This window comes from Coffea eugenioides, unplaced genomic scaffold (assembly GCF_003713205.1).
Source record: "Coffea eugenioides isolate CCC68of unplaced genomic scaffold, Ceug_1.0 ScVebR1_1785;HRSCAF=2705, whole genome shotgun sequence".
NCBI classification, from domain to species: Eukaryota; Viridiplantae; Streptophyta; class Magnoliopsida; order Gentianales; family Rubiaceae; genus Coffea; species Coffea eugenioides.
Genome location: NW_020862212.1, coordinates 14,760 through 33,932, shown reverse-complemented (window position 1 = coordinate 33,932; position 19,173 = coordinate 14,760). Strand labels below are relative to the sequence as shown.

The following is a 19,173-nucleotide window of genomic DNA, read 5'->3' as shown; positions in this document are numbered from 1 at the left end:
GTCGCGTTTTAAAGGCGCGTTTTCTGTTCTGCAGGCGCAGAATTGAAAACGCGATTCTGAGAAACGCGACTTATAGTCGCGTTTCCTTGGAAAACGCGTTTTCGGCTTCGATTTTTAGCAGAATTTCAACTTTTGAAAAATTACAAAAGGTACCTCAATGACTCAAAATGCATCATAGATCATTTGTTTGCCAATTTTAATCACTGGAACAAATGTAAAACATTAAAAACATGCATTTTACCCCTTTATAATGAATCAAAAACACCTTTAACGCAAATCGAGGGGTTGAGTTGTTTGATCACAGTTCGCCTTTTTCACCTCAAATGGTCATTCTTGCTTCCATTTGCCAACCCTATCACACAAAAACAACAAATTAACTAAAACACTTATTCAAACCACAAAATGACACCAATTTAACACATATAACATAAACATTGGGTTGCCTCCCAATTAGCGCTTTTGTTTATAGTCGTTGGCTCGACTCACACATTCAGTTTCTTAAATTGAAGAAGAGTCGCCCAAAAGACATATGAGTCCTTTGGGTACGATTTCACCTGCCAAGTAGGGTTTCACTCGTTGTCCATTGACCTTAAACCTTTCATTTCTTGAATTTGCCACTTCAACCGCTCCATAGGGAAATACTTGAGTGACTTCAAATGGTCCAGACCACCTTGACTTCAATTTTCCTGGAAATAACCTCAGGCGTGAATTGAATAAAAGCACTTTTTGCCCTACCTGAAATTGTTTAGGAATAATGTGCTTGTCATGCCAATATTTGATCTTTTCTTTGTAAATTTTGGCATTTTCATATGCATGTAACCGGTGTTCCTCCAATTCACTCAACTCAAGTAATCTCCTTCCACCTGCAAGATTAAAATCTATATTAATTGCTTTAATAGCCCAATAAGCTTTATGTTCAATCTCTACAGGTAAGTGACAAGCTTTTCCATAGACTAAACGATACGGCGACATCCCTAAAGGAGTCTTAAATGCCGTTCGGTAAGCCCATAGTGTGTCATCTAGCTTTGTAGCCCAATCCTTGCGTGATTTATTCACAGTTTTCTCCAAAATGAGCTTTATCTCACGATTAGCTAGCTCCGCTTGTCCATTGGCTTGAGGATGGTACGGGAGTGATGTCTTGTGCCTACAACCATATTTAAACAATAAGGAATCCAGTTGTTTGTTACAAAAATGTTTTCCTTCATCACTTATTATGGCCTTAGGTATACCAAATCTACAAAAAATATTCTTTTTAAGGAATCGGAGTACAACCTTAGAGTCATTAGTAGGTGAAGCGATTGCTTCTACCCATTTAGAAACATAATCCACTGCTACTAAGATGTACTTATTATTAAAAGAGCTTGGAAATGGTCCCATAAAGTCTATACCCCATATATCAAATAATTCAACTTCTAAGAAGGTAGTTAGGGGCATTTCATTCTTTCGAGATATATTTCCAGTTCTTTGGCATGCATCACAACTTTTAACATATTCCCGAACATCTCGATACATAGTTGGCCAATAAAACCCTGATTGCCATACCTTTGCCACAGTTTTTGAGGTGCTAAAATGTCCACCTGTTTCAAGGTTATGACAATGATATAAAATATTATGTACCTCGTTTTCGGGAATACATCTACGTACCATACCATCGGCACAATGTTTATACAGCAATGGTTCCTCCCAAAAGTAACTTTTGACATCATGTAAGAATTTCTTCTTTTGATGGTAATTAATTCCCTTTGGAATCTCTCCACTTACCAAAAAATTAGCAATATCAGCATACCATGGAGAATTGATAATTGCTAGGACAAACTCATCCGGGAAATTCTCTTGAATAGGAACTTGATCCTTGACTGGAATATATTCTAGGCGTGATAGATGATCCGCTACTAGATTCTCTGTTCCCTTTTTGTCTTTTATTTCCACATCAAATTCCTGCAATAAAAGAATCCACCGAATTAGTCTTGGTTTTGCATCTTTTTTATGTAACAAATATTTAAGAGCCGCATGGTCCGTATATATAATAACTTTAGATCCTACTAGATAAGATCTAAATTTATCCAAAGCAAATATCACTGCCAATAGCTCTTTTTCTGTGGTTGCATAATTGAGTTGTGCTTCATTTAGCAACTTGCTAGCATAGTAAATGACGTGCAACCGTCCTTCTTTCTTTTGTCCCAAAACTGCTCCAACCGCATAATCACTTGCATCACACATCAATTCAAATGGTAGTGACCAATCAGGCGAAGTTATAATTGGGGCCGAAATCAATTCCTTCTTCAACCTTTCAAATGCAACCAAACAATTGTCATCAAATTGAAAAGGAGTATCTTTACATAATAAATCACATAATGGCTTTACTATTTTAGAAAAATCTTTAATAAAACGTCTATAAAAGCCAGCATGTCCTAAAAAACTCCTTATCCCCTTGACATTGCTTGGGGGTGGCAATTTTTCGATGACTTCTATTTTGGCTTGATCCACCTCAATTCCCTTGGAGGAAATCTTGTGTCCTAAAACAATTCCTTCTTTTACCATAAAATGACATTTCTCCCAATTCAGTACAAGATTTGTTTCCTCGCATCTCTGCAAAATCAATTCCAAATTATGAAGACACTGATCAAAAGATGAACCATACACAGAAAAATCATCCATAAATATCTCCATAATTTTCTCAATATAATCAGAAAAAATAGCCATCATGCATCGTTGAAAAGTTGCGGGAGCATTGCATAACCCAAATGGCATTCTTCTAAAGGCAAAAGTGCCATAAGGACATGTAAATGTGGTCTTCTCTTGATCCTCTGGAGCTATAGCTATTTGATTATATCCTGAAAAACCATCAAGAAAACAGTAAAATTCATATCCGGCTATTCGCTCCAATAATTGATCAAGAAATGGTAGGGGAAAATGATCTTTTCTTGTTACCGTATTTAACTTACGATAATCGATACACACTCTCCACCCTACCACAAGTCTAGATGGAATTAATTCATCATTTTTACCCACGATTGTAGTCATTCCACCTTTCTTTGGTACCACATGAATTGGACTAATCCAAACACTATCGGAGATAGGAAAAACTATACCTGCGTCAAGCCATTTAAGAATTTCATTTCTTACCACCTCTTTCATGTTTGGATTGAGTCTTCTTTGTGTTTCCACCACTGGTTTGCAACCGTTCTCCAATAAAATTCGATGCATGCATATAGACGGACTTATACCTTTAATGTCTGAAATTGTCCATCCAATTGCCTTCTTACGCCTTCTTAGAACTCTTAACAACTTTGCACACTGTTCATCATCAAGGTCAGCACTAACAATTACAGGTAAAGTTTTATTTTCTCCAAGAAATTCATACCTTAGATGAGTCGGAAGTGGCTTGAGCTCTAACTTTGGAGGTTCAATTTCTGAAGGTTGTGAAAACCCTTTTCCTTGGCCAAGACTTTCATACAAATTACCCCTTTTATAAGGTGCTTGAAAATCCAAGTATTTGGCCAATTCTTCAATTTCTTCACAAACATCTTCTTGCTTACCTAAACTCATTAAACAATACTCAAGAGGATCTAAGTCAAAGTTGACTTGACTCATCTCTTGGGTTAGTTTATCAATTGTGCCAATAGAATAAGCATGATCGGTAAAAGAAGGGTATTTTTCCATTTCATTCAAATTAAATTCTACCTCTTCTTCACCTACTTGAAACTTAAGTTTGCCATTTTTTTACATCAATAATAGTACCTGCAGTAGCTAGAAATGGTCTACCTAGAATAATTGGCATAGATATATCTTCTTCCATATCTAATACCACAAAATCCACTGGAATGATAAATTTTTGAACTTTTATCAATACATTCTCCAACACTCCCAATGGATATCTAATAGACCGATCCGCTAGTTGCAAAGTGATATTAGTGCGTTTAAGCTCATGCAAACCCAATTGTCTAGCCACCGTTAAAGGTATTAATGATACACTAGCACCAAGATCACACAATGCCTTAGAAAAATCAACGTTACCTATGGTGCAAGGTATAGAAAAACTCCCCGGATCCTTCAACTTCGGTGGTAGCTTATTTTGAATAATTGCACTACATTCCTCCGTTAATGCTATTGTTTCGCAGTCTTCCAACTTTCTTTTTCTAGTCATGATTTCCTTGAGAAATTTCGCATAAGATGGAATCTGCAAAATAGCATCGGCAAAAGGAATGTTAATGTGCAATTGTTTGAAAAGTTTAACAAATTTTTCAAAATCTTTATCAAACTTATTTTGCTTTAATCTTTGTGGAAATGGAACCGCAGGGGGTATTGGAATGGTAGTGGAAGATGATGGTTGCTTTTCTCTTGGATTCTCCCGCCTATTTTCCTCCACAATCGCCTCTTGGTTCCTCTGCTTTTCTTCTTGTTTTTCATTCTCATCTTTCTCAACTTCCTTCACTGGAGGATCTTCTAATTGTCTACCACTACGAAGAGTAATGGCTTGCACCTGCTCCTTAGGATTGACCTCTGTTTTGCTAGGTAATTCTCCTTGATTTCGATTATTCAAAGAACTAGCAATTTGACCAATTTGGACCTCTACATTCCTGTACATTGTAGTGAGTTGATCCAGTCTCCCTTCTACTCGTTCAAATCTGTCCGAAGTCACCTTAGCAAGTTTTTCCACCGCGATCTCCCAACTTGGTTTAGTTTCAGCCTGTGGTTGCCTTGGTTGAAATCCCGGCGGATTGGTTGGCCTTTGTTGATTTCCTTGATCCTTCCATCCGAAGTTTGGATGATTTCTCCATCCCGGATTGTAAGTATTCGAGTAGGGGTTATTTTGAGCATTACGATTGTAATTATTGACGAATTGTACCTGTTCAGAATCGACACACTCATTAGTATCATGTTCACCTCCACATACAGAACAGCATGCTACATGTGCATTAGATGAACTTGGACCTTGTCTACTTAGCAATTTCATCACATTATTCATTTGAACACTCAGCATATTGAGAGTGTCCATTTCTATCATACCTGCGTGACGTCTTGTATTACCTCTCTCATTGGCCCATTGATAGTTATTTGCTGCCATTTCTTCTATCAAATTATGAGCTTCTTGGGGTGTTTTTCCCATTAAAGCTCCACCTGCAGCTGCATCAATAATAGTTTTAGTGGAGAAAGATAAACCATTATAAAAGGTTTGTATGATTAACCACTCCGGCAGTCCATGATGTGGACATTTCCGAAGCAAATCTCTAAACCTTTCCCATGCCTCATATAATGATTCACCTTCCAATTGGCTAAAACTAGTGATATCCATTCTAAGCTTAGCAGTCTTACCTGGTGGAAAATACTTATTTAAGAATGCTCTTGATAATTCATCCCATCCAGTGAAAGTATTGGGAGCATGAGAGTGTAGCCAAAGTTTGGCCTTATCTCTCAATGAAAATGGGAACAATCTTAGCCTTATAGCATCATCACTAACTCCATTCATTTTAATTGTATCACAAATTTCCAAGAATGTAGCTAAGTGTGTATTAGGATCTTCTACTGCATTACCTCCAAATTGAGATTGTTGAACCATTTGGATAAGTGATGGTTTAATCTCAAAGTTGTTAGCATTTACCGCAGGCCTTGCTATGCTCGTTTGTGAACCTTGTGTTCCCGGTATAGTAAAATCTCGCAGAACTCGCCTATTTAGGTCATTTTCAGCCATTTCTTCTTCAAATGGTAATTCTATCAAGATATCTTCTATTGGCTGCCAAACCTCTTGTTCCTCTTGATGCAGTGTATTCCTCCTTTGTCTCCGCAATGTTCTTTCAATTTCAGGATCAAAATGTCCAACTTCTCTATTTGATCGGTGCATGCACTACAAATAAAAATAAGAGAAATTTTTGTAGTTTTAATTCAACAACTTGGATAAAAACAATGAAAATGTCTAAATTAATAGAGATGACTAGGCCCTAATATTGCCGCTCCCCGGCAACGGCGCCAAAAACTTGACGGGTTTTCACTTTAAGTGCAAGTTTAATTCCGATTTTACACCCGTTGGACTGCAAGTATACAGGTCGCAATTTTAGTACAAGATGCGTATCGGGTCGATCCCACGAGGAGCAATTTAAACAATTACTAAGCCCCTGTTCTCTCTATTATTTAGACTTACAATTAATTTTTGAGCAGAGAAAGTCTAATGCTGTAATCTACAAATCTGATATACAAATCTAGTTTAACAAATGCTGAATGCAAATAGAGAAATTTCACTTAATGAAGATTCTAGGGATGTAGATTCCACTTATGGCATAAACTACACAAATGAATGGATTTACTTCTTGCTATTATTCTTGCTTAACCAGAGATTTATTTCCAAGATTACCAAGTCTCATTTTCATGATGAAATGGCTTAGAGCAATATAGATTTCCCTATTTTCATGGTGAAATACTACTACTACTCCGTTTTATTTCATGAAATGCTCAATAATCCACCTAAGTGTATCTCTATTTTCATGAACATACAACTCAAGCACTACTCATGTGTTTCAATTGTTATTACCAATTCTCATTGAATAATAACACTATAAACATGCTATTGGTGATCAATCAATAACAAGAAATCACAGCTACACAAGTAGACAAGTTAACTCAAGATATAACAAGTGTAAATCACATTCAATTAGTATTATTTAGCCATAAGTTTCATCTACTCCCTAGATGAAGGAGTTTAGCTACTCATGAATGATTTAACAATCAAATTCACAAGTTTATTACTGCAAAACATCATAAAGTACAAGTATAAGAAAGATAAAAGAAAGCTTAGCCAATTGAAGGTGAAGCTCTCCAATTCCTGCTATGTTCTTGCACAATATGATTACAAGTGAAAACTCTAAATGCTTATCTAAGAACTCTTAACTAGAGAGAAAACTTGTTGCAAGAAGGAAAACTAGCTACGTCTGGTCATCCAGGCTTCTCCCCTGTATTTCTGCATAAAAGGTGGTAGAAATTCCATTCCTCTCACTTCATAATTTCCTCCACTCAGATTTTGTAAAAAGAAGTCAAAGATATGATGTTTCCTTTTGTCCACACTCATTTGGTCTTCTCTTTTATTGCAGAAGCATGTGCACCGAATTCCCTTGCATCTTATAGCTGGAAAGTGGTATGCACACAAGAGAATTGACTGAGTCAAATTGCAGAATTTCGGCTATAAAACGCGCCTACACAAAACGCGGTATAAACTCGCGTTTTTTCTACTCGCGTTTTCACTCTGGCCTTATTTCAACTGCGATTTTCTCCATGATAAAGGCCAAACTAGCTTTTGTGCAAAACACAAAAGTTGTAGCCCTTTGAGTTAGCTTTCCAATGCTTCAAGAATCATCCAAATCGGAGCATTGTAGCCTGAGATATGATCGAAATACTGTCACCTGTTCAAACCTCTGTTTTAACTTCCGACCACAGAATGCAGCTTCTGTATTCCAACGTTTTGCCCATGAAGATGGCAGAAATGGATTTCGATGTCTTCATACGAATTGTAGGTCTCTTTCTTAGCTTTAAAATGGTATAAAGATCACCTCAATCCGATAAGTGTAGCTCCAGATATGGTCAAAATACTGAAGAGTGTCAAAACTGACTTGTATTGCATTTCCTCACTTGAACATTTTTCACTTCATTCTTCTTGTTGCCACTTGAATTCATCACCAAATCTCTATTTTTTACCTCATTTGACATCCTTTGGTGATTGAATCATCATTCCTGCATAAAAATGAAGTTTTTACCATTAAAATCAATAGAAATGCAATATTATCCACTTTTACCAAAAATATATAATTTTACCAAAAACCTCTTTATTTTATTTATAAAACTAAATAATCAACTCAAAATTAACTAATAAAATGCACTTAAAAATACGTAAAATAAACTCTTATCAATCATAGCATATTTCAACATTTAAATCTGCCAATTGTGCAAAGAGCAAGTGAAATCAGAACCCAATTTTTTTAAAGAATATAACACTGCACCAAAACAAATTTAATTGCCTATTTAGCCTCCTGACTAGTCCACCAGTACAATAGCGCATTCTTTTGTAGGGACATGAATAATTTTTGAATGGAAAATCATTCAAAATGTCACTCACATTTTGTAAAATAATTTTTTTTGCCTTTTACTTTTAAAAGTGTAATTTTACGTCCCTTAGAAATTTGCATTAGTCAAATTTGGTCCTTGACTAGTTTTTGTCGGAATCTACCACGTACCTTGCACCTAATCATTTTTTAGGGCCAAAATTGTCAAATCACATTTCACATAAATCGATTTATAGTCCCTCACATTTCACAAAATAAATTTTTACATCCCTCACATTTTACGAAATAAATTTTTTTGTCACTCAAATTTCATAAAATGAATTTTTCATCCTTTATTGATCATATGTACGAATAGTTTTTTCTTATATTTGAAAATCAATATGCATGTCTATTTGATTTTTACAAAATGAATTTTTTCATCCCTTATTGATCATATGTATGAATAGTTTTTTCTTGTTTTTGAAAATCAATGTTTATTTTTATTTGATTTCGTCTGAATAGTATGAATAGTGTGTAATATATCTTTATCTGGTTTCACCTAAACAAACTAATTGTAGTTGTAAATGAAATCAAATAGAGATATATTACACGCTACTCATATTATTCATGTGAAATCAAATAGACATATACTTGGGTTCTAAAAAAAAAATCTATTTGCACACATGATCAGTAGAAGATGAAAAAAATTCATTTTGTAAAATGTTGGAACGAAAATATTCATTCTATGAAATATAAGGGACCATAAATCAGATTATGTGAAATATGATTTGATAATTTTGCCCCTAAAAAATGATCACGTGTAATGCATGTAGTGGATTCCGTCCAAAAAACTAGTAGAAAACCTAGATAGGGACCAAATTTAACCAATGTGAATTTGTAAGGACGTAAAATTATATTTTAAAAGTGAGAGACAAAAAAAGTCATTTTGTAAAATGTGAAGGATGTTTTAAACGATTATTCCTATTGCAATCACAATGAAAATACAAATAATAATATAGTATTGGGAAAATCATTAATATTTGAAATTACAATGAAAATGTCAATATTTAAAGAATAAACAGCACCGAAATTTCTAATTTGATGCATGAGACATTTGAATTGGTGTAGTTGAAATTTTATCCATCGTATTTGATGTGAGATTTCTCTTTTATCAAGGCAAAGTTGCTGAAACTTTTCGAATTGTTATGTAGGATCGTTGTGGTGTATTTTATTTTTTTTTTTGTAAGCAAATGTTTCTTCCTTTGCAATCTTGTGAGTTTAAAATTTAGGCGTTGTAGAAATGCTTGTAGACAGGCTTGTTCTATGGTGAAATTAAATTGAGGGCTAAGATTGATACGGCAAGGAAGTTGGAAATAAATTCCTATTTTTGTTAACGAAAATAATGAATGAACATATGGGGTAATTTGGTTGAAAGAATGAACCGTAGGATACTATGTTGTTATCTCTTATTATGGTTTTGTAGGAGTTTTAATTCGAGTGAAATTCTTAATTGGAGGAGTCTTAATTGGAGTAGGAAGGTGTGTAGAGGGAGGAGTCTTAATTGGAATGAAATTTCTTATTTGACGGTAATGCTAGAAAAACTGGAATAAATTAAATGGAATTCTTATATGACAGAAACTTAGTGGTGTCTTTCAAACTTGCACATGCTGAATTTTATGGAATAAATTAAATATGAAATGCTAGAAAATGGAATTGGGAATCAGAAGATGTATGAAGATTTGTCGTTGAAAACCCCTACTCAAATTTATATAGATATAGATATAGATATATGTATATCTCAAGACAAAAGAATTAATTAAAGTTACATACCATATGGTATTCAAATACCGAGGTTTGAAGCAGGGCAATACAATGTAAAGATGATCAATTAAAAGAGAACATATGTAAGACCAATTCCAATTAACTTCACGTTATTTATTACTTCCAACAAGGGTATGATCGACAGTACGTAATCCAAATAATTATTAGTGAGTAAATAGCGTATATAAATGAAAATATTCCAACTAATTACTAGTAAGTTCAAGTTATAATAAAAATATTTTTGCGTGAATTTGGAATGTGTTTGGATTCAATTGATAAACATTACAGTCAAGATGAGCTCAAGTTTAACAAAACATTGCTCATAAAAGAAAAAGAAAACTATTAACCAATTCATAAAAAACCTTTTGATGAGCAAGTAGTTTAGTTTTTCACTGATTAGCTCAATTCATTACGTTTATTTCTAAACTACTCAAAAACAATGTTTTAAAAGGAAGAGAGACAAATAAAGCCTTCTTCCTGAGGAGGATATAGCCTACATTGATCCATGCTACTCTATCCTCAAGAAATTACGAGTTGGAATGCTACAGAAGAGCAATTAATGGAAATTTACAGGAATGTTTGCTTCCAAATTACGAAATTTTAGCTACCCAATTAATGGAAAGCGAACAGTGTGATCACAGAATATTTCTTCCATTTTTGTAAAGTCTTCCATCTTTCCATGTATGTATAACTGCTTCTCATGTCATAAGAACTTCAGCCGATAATTCTCTTCCGTCTTCTTCTTCTTGTCCTTCACGTTTGTTCATACAGTTTTTGTTAGTTAAAGTTGAACTGCCATTTCTGACATTGACTAACACAAGAAATTGAAGTTGAAAAAAGTGACTTGCTCGATCCCTAAATATACGCCAAGCCTATAAATACCACCCATTGCTTTCCAAGTTCCTCATCCCTCAGATTATTACAGCAAAATCTTAGCCTTTACAGATTCTAGTAGCCACCCCTGATAAGAAAATAAACAGCAAAATGAGATTTCTTGCTGTCCCATTTCTCTTCATTTTCTTCCTCTTGCCATCAGCTGAGAGTGTAACGTACAATGTGCAGAGTTACGGGGCGAAATCTGACGGAAGAAGTGATTCCACGAAATCTTTTCTGAGTGCATGGGCTGCAGCTTGTGCCTCAGTTGAGCCTGCAACAATTTATGTTCCAGGAGGAAGATATTTGGTTGGTGGAGCATCATTTTCGGGCCAAAATTGCAAGAATAATGCTATAACCATTCGCATTGATGGAACCCTTGTTGCTCCATCTGATTATAATGTCCTTGGACATACTGGTAAGTGGCTCGCGTTTGAAAGAGCTAATGGACTTTCAATATACGGTGGAACCCTTGATGGCCAAGGGACTGGTCTCTGGGCATGCAAAAACTCCGGCAAGAATTGCCCTAAAGGAGCAAGGGTAGGTTGTATAGTCTCCACTGCTTTGTTTTTTTTTTTTTTTTCCCTTACAAGAATCGGCAACATTTAAACTACTTTAAAGGGGTACAATACTAAAATCACCCTCAAACTTTGATTGCAGGTGTAAGAGTTTGAACGCTTGACCTATAACCAAGACTAAACATATTACTTTAATTCCGCTGTAGTATTTGTCAAGCAAAATAATCCCACACAAAACTAGTTTCGTATTGTTTTATATTGGAACCACGAAAGAGAAAAGTGGCATTTGGAGTTCTAGATGATTCCTTAATCAAATGTCTTCATTTTCATCCTTTTTTACCAAATACCAAATAGGTGTGTGCTATGAACTGAAAAATCACAATGCGCTATGAGCATGTACCTTGAAATTTTATTCCCCGTTCAGTTGAACTAGAATGTATGACTAATCATTTCCCTTAATTTGTTTCTTGTTTTTTATGCTGCTACAGTCACTGGGATTCTACAATTCAAACAAAGTATTGGTCAGTGGATTAAGTTCGTTAAACAGTCAATTTTTCCATATCAACCTTGACGGCTGCCAAAACACTAGGCTAGAAGGAGTAAAGATTTCAGCTCCAGAAAACAGCCCAAACACTGATGGAATTCATGTCCAATCATCTTCTGGTGTTGCAATTACTAACTCTCACATTGGCACTGGTGATGATTGCATCTCATTAGGCCCTGGATGTTCCAACATATGGATTGAGAATATCGACTGTGGTCCTGGCCATGGAATAAGGTATCAAAATCGGAAACTTATTAAGAGTCCATTAAAGTTCTTTTCAGTTGCTGTAATTCTGATTTATTTACTCAATACATCGATTTTGTGCTTGTTTCAGTATTGGCAGTTTGGGAAGCAATTTGCAAGAACCAGGAGTTAAAAATGTGACAGTTAAAACTGTTACACTTTCGGGCACACAAAATGGTCTGAGGATAAAAACATGGGCAATGCCTAGCAATGGATTTGTTACTGGAGTTCTGTTTCAGCATGCAGTAATGGTTAATGTCCAAAACCCCATCATTATCGACCAAAATTACTGCCCAAATAGGGCCAAATGTCCTGGTCAGGTATGATCAAAAGGGTTATTATTATTATTATTTATGTTTTGCAAAAACATTTATCTATAAAAAAAGATCAGAAAATGGGAGCTGATAAATGTGTACATTAATTTTTTGGCAGGCCTCAGGTGTGAGGATTAGTGATGTGACATACCAAGATGTACATGGAACATCAGCAACTGAAGTTGCTGTAAATTTTGACTGCAGTAAAAAGTATCCATGCAGCCGTATAATTCTGGAGGATGTCAATCTTTCCTACAAAGATCGACCAGCTACGGCTTCATGTGTCAATGCGGGCGGATCTTCATCCGGTCTAGCTGTGCCCAAAGCCTGTTTGTAGGAGAAAATGCATGAAGTTCCATACAGTATTTAAAATACGTGCAAAATAGTTGCACAAATCTTGTAGAAAATAAGGGCTCACTTAAGAAAGTGAAGCAGTCTAGCTTTTTATAATGGTACTGTCAAAGTGTAAATCTTGCTTGTGCCTGTGGCTGGATTGGCCTTGCGATCAACACATTATTTGATATTAATACAACAAAATATGTTCTTTTGTGGCTTGAACATCTTCTCTCCTTCAGTTATTTGATTTGGTTTATGGAACTTTAAAATCTCTTGGCAAGTAATATGGCTTTAACATCTTCTAATTAATTGTTTATGGAACTTTATCCTTGATATCCTAAACTTTTTTGTTGTGTCAAAGTAATAATGGTCTTCTGGCTTGTCGATCTGTGAAACTCAATCTATTAATTTATCCTTGCATATGCACATAATTGGTTACGACACCTTCACAAATGTTATGTATCTTTGCGTAAAAACTTTATCCTTACTTTAGAAGATCCATAGTTATTTATTCAGGTATAAGAGTAATTGAAAAAAAATAGAGTCGGATTGAGGAAGTGAAGTCGGATAATCGTGCCAGATACTCGTCAGAGAATTTTTCGAAATAGAGTGTTTAACAGTATACGGTGCCAGATAGTGAAATTCGCTTCAGATACTGCTTCGTATACTTGAGCGGGAAAAATCTGCAAATTGCGCAACTTGCACAACTTGCAGATATCCTTTCATCCTTTTTTCTGGCAGCATCCATGACATTTTGGCAACAACTTTTTGGACCCAAGACATCAACTTTTGTTAATTTTGTGTCATTTTATCTCACAATTTTGACTCTTCAACACCAAGCCAAGTTTCTTGTGGAAGATTCAAAAACTCTTGAAGATTATAAGTAGAGGAGCCTTTAGTCTTAGAAGGAGCTTTTGGGAGTTTTAGTTTTAGTTAGTTTTAGAGAGGGAGAGAGCTTTGGAGCAAAAGAGGTTGTGTCTTGCCCTTTAAGGCAAGACACAAACCCATCACATTCATAGCCTTTTCCATTTCTCTTAGTTTGTAGGACTAGTTTAGGATTTGTATTATGTATTCATTCTTGTAAAAGTTGAGCAAGGAGGAAGATTGAGATGAAGAAGGGGCCCGGTGGAGGCTCTAGTGACAAGGGTTATCCTCTTTCCCAAACTTTTTATCTTGTATTTAACTCCATGTTTAGTGAATCTACTAGTTTGGATACTATGTTGTTGATGTTGTTTTAAAGTTTACACCTTGGGTATTTGGTTGAACTATTTATGATTGCTATGTGTTGATTTCTTGATTATTTTGGGCTATTATCTTGATTGAGTTATATCACACTTTTATTCTCAAAATCATGATTAACTAGCCATTGATTGTGATAACCTCAAAGTATTAGATTTGCAATGAAAATTAGAATTTGACACTAGTTTATGAAAGTGTTAAACCGAAGGAGTACACTCACGAAAGTAGAGGTGCACCTTTATGGCTTGTTTTGTACTCCCTCCGTCCCGAAATGAATGTCGCACTTCGGGTCTTGAGTTTCTTTTCAACAGTGTCGCATTTTGGTCTAAGTTCCAGTGCTACCCCTTCCGTGCATTACTCCATTGAGTGGCAGAAAGAAAAAGAAGGGTTGACAAGATGTGTGGGACCCATACTTTAAAAATGTGTCCAGCCTTTTTTTTGAGAAAGTAGCTTGCACGGCCATTGTTTGCATTTGCGGTGAGACTCACGCATATCAGTGCAACTCTTGTAGTTTTATGGGATCCATCAAAAACTTAAAAGGAATCTGGTATATTTAAGGGCATGAGATGGAAATGAGAGAAAGTTTTATTGCCAATTATAGCAAGTGACATTAATTTTGGGACAAACCAAAAAGGAAAGCATGACACTTTCAATGGGACGGAGGGAGTAATAATTTCATAGAAGCAAATAAGCTTAAGGTTGATTTCATAATCACGAAAATAGGTATGGATTAACTATAGGTATGGTTGGTATACCAGCGAAAGCGGGTATCACGTATATAAGGAAATTACGCCATGTCTTAACCGAGATTTTAGTACTCAATTAGTCGAGAAGTTGCACTAGCATGAGTAGATAGGGATTCCATTACCCGGGGAGCTTTCATTTGTATTTTTTTCCCATTAGTAATTTAGATTTATTGATTTTAATTTGTTGGTAGTCTAAATAATAGAGAAACTTTAGTAGTGCTAGTAGTTGTCCGTTTTTCCTGTGGGTTCGACCCTAATTACCCTATACTCATCCACGACCCGTATACTTGCGAAAAATCGCGTGTGGGATAGTTTAGGAGATTATAAATTCAAAACTTGACTGTGGATTGAACTTTATTGTTATATGCATACCCCGCGCACGTCATATACTTTTGCCTTTGCTGCTCATCACGATGTGCTCTATCCATATTTTCTGATAACTTACATTTTGTTGCTTGGGAATAAATTTTAACTTAACCAAAAAAAAAAAAAAACAGCCTTTGATGCAGGGTTCAAGCAATTAATAGCTTTGATATACCCGTAATTAAAGATGTCGGATTGGAAATAGTGACCTTTATGAGCCAAAAATAAACAAAGAGAAGGTGAAAATGAATCTAATAAACTTTTGAACCATTTTTTAAAAAAAAGTCTTTAAAAACATAGAGATAACTTTAATATTTCCATAGTAACACACTTTTATATCATATATTCCCTTTAAAACCTATTTAATTCACATAAGTCTTTTCAACCTTTTCTTTTCTTTTTTTTTTTGCCCGTCTACTTCCAATAATAATACTCTATTTTTTTTAAATTACTCTTATACCTGAATAAATAACTATGGATCTTCTAAAGTAAGGATAAAGTTTTTACGCAAAGATACATAACATTTGTGAAGGTGTCGTAACCAATTATGTGCATATGCAAGGATAAATTAATAGATTGAGTTTCACAGATCGACAAGCCAGAAGACCATTATTACTTTGACACAACAAAAAAGTTTAGGATATCAAGGATAAAGTTCCATAAACAATTAATTAGAAGATGTTAAAGCCATATTACTTGCCAAGAGATTTTAAAGTTCCATAAACCAAATCAAATAACTGAAGGAGAGAAGATGTTCAAGCCACAAAAGAACATATTTTGTTGTATTAATATCAAATAATGTGTTGATCGCAAGGCCAATCCAGCCACAGGCACAAGCAAGATTTACACTTTGACAGTACCATTATAAAAAGCTAGACTGCTTCACTTTCTTAAGTGAGCCCTTATTTTCTACAAGATTTGTGCAACTATTTTGCACGTATTTTAAATACTGTATGGAACTTCATGCATTTTCTCCTACAAACAGGCTTTGGGCACAGCTAGACCGGATGAAGATCCGCCCGCATTGACACATGAAGCCGTAGCTGGTCGATCTTTGTAGGAAAGATTGACATCCTCCAGAATTATACGGCTGCATGGATACTTTTTACTGCAGTCAAAATTTACAGCAACTTCAGTTGCTGATGTTCCATGTACATCTTGGTATGTCACATCACTAATCCTCACACCTGAGGCCTGCCAAAAAATTAATGTACACATTTATCAGCTCCCATTTTCTGATCTTTTTTTATAGATAAATGTTTTTGCAAAACATAAATAATAATAATAATAACCCTTTTGATCATACCTGACCAGGACATTTGGCCCTATTTGGGCAGTAATTTTGGTCGATAATGATGGGGTTTTGGACATTAACCATTACTGCATGCTGAAACAGAACTCCAGTAACAAATCCATTGCTAGGCATTGCCCATGTTTTTATCCTCAGACCATTTTGTGTGCCCGAAAGTGTAACAGTTTTAACTGTCACATTTTTAACTCCTGGTTCTTGCAAATTGCTTCCCAAACTGCCAATACTGAAACAAGCACAAAATCGATGTATTGAGTAAATAAATCAGAATTACAGCAACTGAAAAGAACTTTAATGGACTCTTAATAAGTTTCCGATTTTGATACCTTATTCCATGGCCAGGACCACAGTCGATATTCTCAATCCATATGTTGGAACATCCAGGGCCTAATGAGATGCAATCATCACCAGTGCCAATGTGAGAGTTAGTAATTGCAACACCAGAAGATGATTGGACATGAATTCCATCAGTGTTTGGGCTGTTTTCTGGAGCTGAAATCTTTACTCCTTCTAGCCTAGTGTTTTGGCAGCCGTCGAGGATGATATGGAAAATTTGACTGTTTAACGAACTTAATCCACTGACCAAGACTTTGTTTGAATTGTAGAATCCCAGTGACTGTGGCAGCATAAAAAGCAAGAAACAAATTAAGGGAAATGATTAGTCATACGTTCTAATTCAGAAGCACATTGTGGTTTTTCTATTTGGTATTTGGTAAAAAGGGATGAAAATGAAGACACATTTGATTAAGGAATCATGTAAAACTCCAAATGCCACTTTTCTCTTTCGTGGATCTAATATAAAAAACAATACTAAACTAGTTTTCTGTGGGATTATTTTGCTTGACAAATACTACAACAGAATTAAAGTAATATGCTCAGTCTTGGTTGTAGGTCAGGCGCTCAAACTCTTGCACCTGTAGTTGAATCTTGAGGCTGCTTTTAGTATTGTACCCTTTAAAGTAGTTTGAAAGTTGTCGATTCTTGTAAGAAGAAAAAAAAACACAAAGCAGTGGAGGCTATACAACATACCGTTGCTCCTGTAGGGCAATTCTTGCCGGAGTTTTTGCAAGCCCATAGACCAGTCCCTTGGCCATCAAGAGTTCCACCGTAAATCGAAAGTCCATTAGTTCTTTCAAACGTGAGCCAGTTACCAGTATGTCCAAGGACATTATAATCAGATGGAGCAACAAGGGTTCCATCAATGCGAATGGTTATAGCATTATTCTTGCAATTTTGGCCCGAAAATGATGCTCCACCAACCAAATATCTTCCTCCTGGAACATAAATTGTTGCAGGCTCAACTGAGGCACAAGCTGCAGCCCATGCACTCAGAAAAGATTTCGTGGAATCACTTCTTCCGTCAGATTTCGCCCCGTAACTCTGCACATTGTACGTTACACTCTCAGCTGATGGCAAGAGGAAGAAAATGAAGAGAAATGGGACAGCAAGAAATCTCATTTTGCTGTTCATTTTCTTATCAGAGGTGGCTACTAGAATCTGTAAAGGCTAAGATTTTGCTGTAATAATCCGAGGGATGAGAAACTTGGAAAGCAATGGGTGGTATTTGTAGGCTTGGCGTGCATTTAGGGATCGAGCAAATCACTCCATTCTGCCAATAGATATATATTTGTTTACTTCAATTTCTTGTGTTAGGCAATGCCAGAAATGGCAGTTCAACTTTAACTAACAAAAACTGTAGGAGCAAACGTGAAGGACAAGAAGAAGAAGAAGAAGACGGAAGAGAATTATCGGCTGAAGTTCTTATTATACATACATAGAAAGATGGAAGGACTAGTTCTGATTACAAAAATGGAAGAAATATTCTGTGATCACACGGTTCGCTTTCCATTAATTGGCTAGCTAAAATTTCGTAATTTTGGAAGCGAAATTCCTGTAAATTTCCATTAATTGCTCTTCTGTAGCATTCCAATTCGTAATTTCTTGAGGATAGAGTAGCATGGATCAATGTAGGCTATATCCTCCTGAGGAAGAAGGCTTTATTTGTCTTTCTTCCTTTTTTAGAAACAAAGGTAATGAAAAGCTAAACTACTTGCTCGTCAAAAGTTTTTTTATGAATTGGTAATTTTTTTTTTTTGGATTAATCTTTCCTGTACTGGCAGTGTATATATTGTCAGCATTTGATGAATAACAACTATGCAAAATTTGAAGTTGAAATTCAACTTTTGTACACATGTCATAAATCCAGTGGTGATAGTGTATACACTGTCAGTGTATATAAGATTTACTCTCTTTTTTTTTTATGGCCGTAATGTTTATCAATTGAATCCAAACGCAATCCAAATTCACGCAAAAATATTTTTATTATAACTTGAACTTACTAGTAATTAGTTGGATTATTTTCATTTATACACGGTATTTAGTCACTAGTAATTATTTCAAATCCAAAAAACCTTGTTTGACCAGCCAGAAGCTATATAAAAAAATTTTGTTTTTGAGCAAGAAATTTGAAGGAGCTTTTCTTAAAACCCAAGTCATTTTCCATAGATGATTTGTCACTTTGCAGGTTCATGCATGAAAGCCTACTACTGATTGTTGTTCTTATCCCTTTTGCAATATGTAACCATTGGTCAGTTATATATCCAGCGGGTGAATCGAACCGCAGAATGTTTTAAGTCAAAATATGTGCTCTTAACTGAAATCACTAAAAACTGTACCTGAAAGCAACAGTAAGTTTGACGACTATGTTATATCTGAATAGTGCGTGCATTTGGAATTTCCAAAAGAGGATCTCTAAAACCTTTTTGCATTGGCAGTTGCACAAGATCATATGGTACAAACACTAAAGTTCTTTGAAATGATTTTTTTTTTAGGCAAAATTA

At 35.4% G+C, this 19,173-nt stretch overlaps 2 protein-coding genes and 1 non-coding gene across 3 annotated transcripts; 2 read left to right on the top strand and 1 right to left on the bottom strand.

Annotated features, from left to right (window-relative positions):
* Positions 1-5,198: 5,198 nt before the first annotated feature.
* On the top strand, positions 5,199-5,305 carry LOC113755861. Its single transcript, XR_003465775.1, has one exon. It is a non-coding gene; the product is annotated as a small nucleolar RNA R71 (small nucleolar RNA).
* A 5,527-nt stretch (positions 5,306-10,832) lies between these two features.
* Positions 10,833-12,898, top strand: LOC113755860 (polygalacturonase-like). Its single transcript, XM_027299725.1, has 4 exons — positions 10,833-11,261; positions 11,728-12,017; positions 12,118-12,346; positions 12,459-12,898. The coding sequence occupies exons 1-4, from the start codon at positions 10,833-10,835 to the stop codon at positions 12,675-12,677; spliced, it is 1,167 nt and encodes a 388-aa protein (XP_027155526.1). The 3' UTR covers positions 12,678-12,898.
* Positions 12,899-15,778: 2,880 nt separating this feature from the next.
* Positions 15,779-17,791, bottom strand: LOC113755858 (polygalacturonase-like). Its single transcript, XM_027299724.1, has 4 exons — positions 17,363-17,791; positions 16,660-16,949; positions 16,331-16,559; positions 15,779-16,218 (listed from the first exon to the last, which is right to left on the bottom strand). The coding sequence occupies exons 1-4, from the start codon at positions 17,789-17,791 to the stop codon at positions 16,000-16,002; spliced, it is 1,167 nt and encodes a 388-aa protein (XP_027155525.1). The 3' UTR covers positions 15,779-15,999.
* Positions 17,792-19,173: the final 1,382 nt, after the last annotated feature.

What these genes read in the sequence shown, in the direction of transcription:
- LOC113755860 (XM_027299725.1), top strand. Translation starts at nt 10,833, where the DNA reads ATGAGATTTCTTGCTGTCCCATTTCTCTTCATTTTCTTCCTCTTGCCA. An exon ending in ATTGCCCTAAAGGAGCAAGG is followed by an intron (nt 11,262 to 11,727) that starts GTAGGTTGTATA and finishes ATGCTGCTACAG; the next exon opens with TCACTGGGATTCTACAATTC. An exon ending in GGGCCAAATGTCCTGGTCAG is followed by an intron (nt 12,347 to 12,458) that starts GTATGATCAAAA and finishes ATTTTTTGGCAG; the next exon opens with GCCTCAGGTGTGAGGATTAG.
- LOC113755858 (XM_027299724.1), bottom strand. Translation starts at nt 17,791, where the DNA reads ATGAGATTTCTTGCTGTCCCATTTCTCTTCATTTTCTTCCTCTTGCCA. An exon ending in ATTGCCCTACAGGAGCAACG is followed by an intron (nt 16,950 to 17,362) that starts GTATGTTGTATA and finishes ATGCTGCCACAG; the next exon opens with TCACTGGGATTCTACAATTC. An exon ending in GGTCCTGGCCATGGAATAAG is followed by an intron (nt 16,560 to 16,659) that starts GTATCAAAATCG and finishes TGCTTGTTTCAG; the next exon opens with TATTGGCAGTTTGGGAAGCA.